We start from the raw sequence: 6000 nt of genomic DNA on the forward strand, positions 1-6000 counted from the left end.
AACTCTGCCCAAGAGATGTCCCTAGTCCCTGCTGCCCATGCCTGCTCCACCAGATCTCTCCCATGTGTCCTTACTTAACATCTCTATTTCTACCTAGGGGAATGCTCCTGATGTGTGCTTCCAATTCCCTCCAAAACAGGCATCCCTAACAGTCATCTCTCGATAGACTGGGGAATGGACACTCCCACCATGTTTCTGAATGCCCTCAGGCTGGCAGGCACCCTGCTAAGTGCTTCCCTTGTAGTGGATTCCTGAGTATGTGAAAGGCCTGGAACAACTCCTCCTCACTGGCATATGTGCCAGAAGCTGGCCTCTTGCTCCTTCCTGAAGCTTAGAGTCTAACAGATATGCTGAGGCCTGACTTTCCCTGCCCCCAATTTGTTAGATGGTGGTGTCATTAGCAGGGTCTTCCTAAGCCATTGACCCACTTCTGTCTCCTTTCAGCTCTCTCGCAACCTGGGGAAGCTGTACAGCGAAATGATCTTTGTGAATGGCTTTGTACACTGTGACCCACACCCAGGCAATGTGCTAGTGAAGAAATGTCCAGTCACTGGCAAGGCCCATATCATACTCCTGGACCATGGGCTCTATCAGGTATGTGAGCAAGGTGGATGCCATGCAGTGCCCTGGGGCCTCCTTTTTCATCTGGCCATTTAGCACCTCGGTGAATGAAAGGGCTACCCCAGCTTGTTGACCCACCTTGTGCATTTCTGCTTTCACTTCTACCATGCTTTAATGGAATTGTATTCCTGGCAGCTTCAAGCATGGCACAGCACAGCAAGTTTGGTGGCTCAAAGCAGTTGCTGGACAGGACAGATTTTTTTCCCCCTTCCCAACTGTGCTGTGGATCAATTTCGTTTAGAGAATGTCTCTCTCCCTCCCTCCCTTCCCAGGTCCTGACAGAGAAGTTCCGCTTGGACTATTGTCGACTCTGGCAGTCCCTGATCAAGGCAGATATGAAGCAGGTGCAGAAGTACAGCCGGCGCCTAGGGGCAGGTGATCTCTACCCACTCTTCGCATGCATGCTCACTGCCAGGTCCTGGGCCTCAGTCAGCCGGGGTATTGATCGGTCCCCAGTCACAGCTAATGAGGTGTGTCCCATTTGTGCTCCATATTCCTTTGGTGCTTTTTTCCATGAAAATCACCTGCATAATTGATATTGGTAATTGTGTTGGGAGTGCCCTAGCAGGTCCATAGTGAAGGCTGCACATAGCATTTGAGGGGGCCTAGAATCCCTCTGCAATATCTCTTTCTAAAATGTAGGTAGGAATCTAAAATGAAGGGCTGGAATTGTGTGTTATGAAATGATGTGATAGAAATTCATTGTTGTGTGCAGGATTTTCAAGGTTGGAATTAAGGTTTGCTCTGGTGGGTCAGACATGCCCTTAGGACATCAGAAAGCAAGTTTCTGTATAACAGGAAGGCAACTTCTTTATGTAGGTTTTGGAATGAAGTGGAGAGTTTAAAGGCAGCAGCAAAGAACCAGGCAACATTGTAGAGAGGTGCCATGAAGCACGCAACTCTGGGGTTATTTTTAAACCCTGTATTGCAACAGCCTCTGGTATTCCAGTATTGCGGCCCTCTAAAGCTCCACTGGCACCTGTCAGATGTCCTTCGGCATGGTCTGGTATTCCTACCTTTGTCCTTGGCATAAAATGCCAGTTAAGATGACAGATGATGTCATGTGGACAAATAGTCTTTACACACAGCTAGAAGTTCAAGAAGAATGGAGTGAAAAGGATTAGGCATGTATTGAAAGTGGTATAGCCTTTGCGGTGATGTGAGTTATGACAGAATGATAAGGGTCCCTTGTATCAGAATGTAAGTTAGGTTCATGGAGGAGTTTCCTTCAGGAGGCATTGTTAAACACTGGCATGCAGTGAAGGGTTTTCAGAACTTGCTTTTGGCCACTGTTGCAGATAAGGCACCAGATTAGATAGGAAAGCCTGTGCTTGCTCGCTCACTCTCTCTATATATATATCTTTTCTAGTGAGTTAGTTTTAGTTAGTTAAAGGTGTCAACCCAGCTTTCTCAAATTGTTATAACCAGAGGAGCAGAAGAGAGACTATGAGATGACATGAACTATTGGTACGATCTGGTGGAAGTGGACACCAGACTTATTTGGACCCTTGGTCTGTTCCCAGATGCAGAATCTCATGTTCCCACTAGATGGGCCTCAGGGCCAGCATAGAGAAGTGGGCAGCTCTGGTCACCACCTCTGAATTGGAGAAATGTTTTTATAGCTGTCCCTTCTCATCCTCCACAAATACTAGCCCTCTTCCTGCACAAGAAGCTGCCTCAGCTGCATTCTGCACGCAGCCTGCTGGGTTCTGAACCCTTCAGATGCTCCAGTGACCTTTTTCTGGATTTTCTGGTTCAAACCACAGCTGCTATGGGGGGATGCAGGAACAGCCTTGTGTGTGTGCGATGATCCGTTGCACTGTCCTAGATTCACAGGGATTCCTGTTGAGCGGCACTAACAGCTCTAGCAAGAGCCAGGAGAAAGAAGGCAGGCAAGGGACAGAGACCCTGCTACATACCTCTATCCAGATATACTATGCCCCTTGCTATTGCACCCAGCTGTGGCAGTGGACTAAGTCCCACTTGGTGACTGCAGGACTCCCTCACTTTACTTGGTGAGGCTCAGGCTGAAGGCTGTAGGAGCTGTGGTATATTGGAGAGGCTGCTGGATGCTCTGGAGGAAGGAAGATGCCTCCAATGGTACTAAGTGCTCTGAAAGGCTAACCTTCTGCATGTGGAGAAGTCTCCTGATCACACTAAGGTGCAGGTGATAGGACAGAGTGATAGATGAACATGGGCTTTCAGGACAGCTTGAGAGAGGCTTTGGGGGTGCTTTGTCTGGTTTGCCAAGGAGTGGTGGGAGGACAGAAGGCAGAAAGGCTGCTCAGAGTCCAGTTGTTTTAGTCTGTCAGCAGCTGCTTAGAAGAGACTTCACAGTTCATCACCATTACCTATCAGCTCAGCTCCTTAAAGGGCCAGTATTATGCTAGTACACAAAAGAGCTGGTTTTGAGTGCCAGCCGTGGGCTGTCTTCTCCATGATGTTGGAAAGGAGTGAGGAAAGGGTACTGCTGGGACCTCTGGTCAGGCTGGCCCCAGAGCAGTTCTCAGCTGTGGGCTCAGAAGTAGTTGGAGGTAGCAAGTGAGTATGGGTGCAGAGTAGGTCAGGACAGGCTCCATCGGGATTCATAAGTGCAGATTTGGTTCCTCTCTGCTCATCCAGATTGCCATTGCTTCATGTGCATGGGACAGTCTGGCCTCTGCCATGAGGAGCTCTTTAGCTTTTAGTAACCTGGGGTGATCTCCTGTTACTGCATTTCACTACCTGCCCTCAGAAGCAGCAGTGCATGGACTTCCAAAGCTCTGTTAACCTCTCTCTCCTCTCTCCCGGGCACTCCTCTGATCCAATTGTGCACAGGATGTGGAAATTCGGACCAATGCTGCTGCTTACCTACCTCAGATCACCCAGCTCCTCAACAATGTCCCTCGCCAAATGCTGCTGCTGCTGAAGACCAATGATTTGCTGAGGGGGATTGAGTCAGCCTTACACACGAGAGCCAGTGCCAGCTCCTTCCTCAACATGTCTCGCTGCTGCATCAGAGCCATCTCCAGGTGAGCCTCTGTGTCTGCATGCCTGGGGCCTTGACTTCCACTGGGCACCCTTCCACCAGTTGTGTCCAACGAAAGCATCAGCTGAGATGACTCTAGAACTGAAAAAATTGTCCTGTTCACCTTCCCTCTCTCAAATTCCCAGCTTTTTTTCTTTCTGGGCCTACCCCATTTCATTTCCCCACCTCTTGTTTTGTCACACCCTCCTCTGCCACCTCCCACCAGACTCTCCCTAGGGAAGGCTTTTCCCTCAGCAGGAATGAAGTTGGGCAGAGCTGGGAGGAAGAGGGAGTCATGGCAACTTTTTTGCTATACATTTGCTCTGGGATTGCATTTCCCTTTGAAGAGCAGGGTGGAGGATTCTTGGATGTGATTGTTGTCACTGCCAGGCCCCAAAAATGGAAACAGAAACCTAAGTTCATAGCTGATCACCTCAGCTTCATGGTTAAGGGGCTTGAGGCTTGTGGTAATGAACTGACAGCCAGGACAAATGCGTTCCATCCCTGATTTGGATGTTAGCTTGCTTCTTGATAGTAGTTACCTCACTCCCACCTACCTATTTCACCATCTCTTCACATCTCTTCTCTGCCTTTTATCTTGCATTCATAGAACAGGGCACAGAACTGTCTTTTACTAGATCAGGGGAGTCGGGACTACTAGAGTCTTGTCCTGGCTCTGCCCCTGACCTTATTCATGATCAAGGGCAAATTACTTAATTACTCAGAACCTCAACTTCCCCAGCAGTTCTGAAACACCTTGAGAAACCCAGGCAATAGCCTCTGTAGCAGCGCAGAGAGATAGTAATGGTGATTCCCTGCAAGGAACAATCAGATTTAGCTTTTTTTAGGGAAATGGTTACATCAGCCTAAATTGTGAGATGGATACTAAATATTAATTACAATGAATGGTCACAAGGTACTTAATCAATATGATTATCTTCAATATCAAACAGCTTAACTGAAAAAAGAATACCTACTGGGTGCATTTGAACCCAGTACTCAGATGAGGCCCAGAGAAGGAAATGTCTATCCAAAGGGGTCAGGATGGGCTGTGGGAAGAGAATCCATGAATTCCTAGCTCCCAGTCTCAGGCTCTGTCTCCTAAAGGAGGCAGTCTCTTTCATACTCTACTTCCTGTCCCTCCCTCCTTCTGGGGAGGGACAGTTACTGGCTGGTCAGGAAGCTTTTGCCTGGAGGAAACCCCCAGCCCTCTGAGATTCCTTCCTGTGGGTGAAGCTTTGAGGGTGGGATCTTGGCTGATGGCTGGCACACCCAGTGACGAAGACTCATGGTTGTAAAGCTCTACCTCAGGGAATGTGTTCTGTGCAGTTGATAGCAGCTGTTTGTCTCTCTTGCCAGGTACCAGAGGAGCAGGACTGACTCCCTTTACAGAAAAGCCCAGATCTCTTTTACAGAAGCCCTGAGCCTGTGGCAGATCAACTTGTATGAACTCTACCTGCGGCTGAAGGGATCCCAGCTGGGTAACTGGGTCATCACTCTTCTGAGCTGGATGCACCATTCTCTGTACTGACATGAACTTTGGGGAGGAGCCAGGATGATTATCCCCTCATCTCTTCCTTCACACCTGCCTTCCTGACCATGTCTGTCTGTAACTCCCAGGAGCTCTTTTCTTGTAACAGATCATGCCATCCTTTCCTGTCACAGCATCAACTTCTCTCCAGCAGTAAGAGAGGTGGGAGCGTGGAGGGGCTTGGGGGCCAGCACTGCAGCATTCTGTCTGAGATGTGGGAAGCAGTGGTATGATCCATTGGGAAAGGCAGGAAGCCTGGGAGTGAGCCTTTATAGGGAAGTCCTATGGGTCCAAATTGGAAATTAGACCCTCTCTCAAGGTCTTTTTAATAGCCACCCTAGAGAGTTTAAGATTTACATCCCTGCCATTGAATTCTCCAGGACACTTCACAGAGCTCCAGAGGGAGGAAATAATTCCTTTTAAAATGCTGTGGAGTTTGAGAGTTGTTACAGAATGCAATCGATCTCATTGCTGTGAAACCAGACAGATGTCCTTTCTAAGAGGAAAAAGATCTCATGGTTAGAGTTGGGGTCTGAAGCTCAGGACTCTTGAGTTTTATTCCCAGCTTTAGGAGAGGAAATGGCCTGAATTGTGAGAGCAAGAGTCTAGGAACCAAAAAATCAGATGTCTGTTCCTGTGGAGTGTGTCATTTTGGGCAAGTTTCTTAACTGCTCCTTACCTCATTTTCCTGGAAAATGGGGGTAATGATACTTGTTCCTCCCTGAATACCCCAAGGGGAATGTGCTGGGGGATGCCAACCCTTAGCTCACAGCTCATTGCCGATGGTGTATGCATACTGTACTGTACTGTTGCACAGGAAAATAAAGCAGGGTGTTACATG

General features: G+C 48.4%; 1 protein-coding gene across 7 annotated transcripts in view; it reads left to right on the forward strand.

Annotated features, from left to right (window-relative positions):
* Positions 1–6000, forward strand: part of ADCK1 (aarF domain containing kinase 1) — a 133605-nt gene extending 127605 nt beyond the window's left edge. For 6 of the 7 annotated variants that reach the window (XM_019552120.1, XM_019552119.1, XM_019552118.1 and 3 more), the window contains 4 exons: positions 445–594; positions 894–1091; positions 3439–3632; positions 4988–6000. In XM_019552120.1, coding sequence (XP_019407665.1) covers positions 445–594; positions 894–1091; positions 3439–3632; positions 4988–5159 — 714 coding nt within the window. In that variant the 3' untranslated portion in view covers positions 5160–6000. The remainder of the gene's footprint in view (positions 1–444; positions 595–893; positions 1092–3438; positions 3633–4987) is intronic. The other variant, XM_019552122.1, reaches the window with a different exon arrangement.

Source organism: Crocodylus porosus, unplaced genomic scaffold, assembly GCF_001723895.1.
Source record: "Crocodylus porosus isolate Cpor-Errol unplaced genomic scaffold, CroPor_comp1, whole genome shotgun sequence".
Lineage (NCBI taxonomy): Eukaryota > Metazoa > Chordata > Crocodylia > Crocodylidae > Crocodylus > Crocodylus porosus.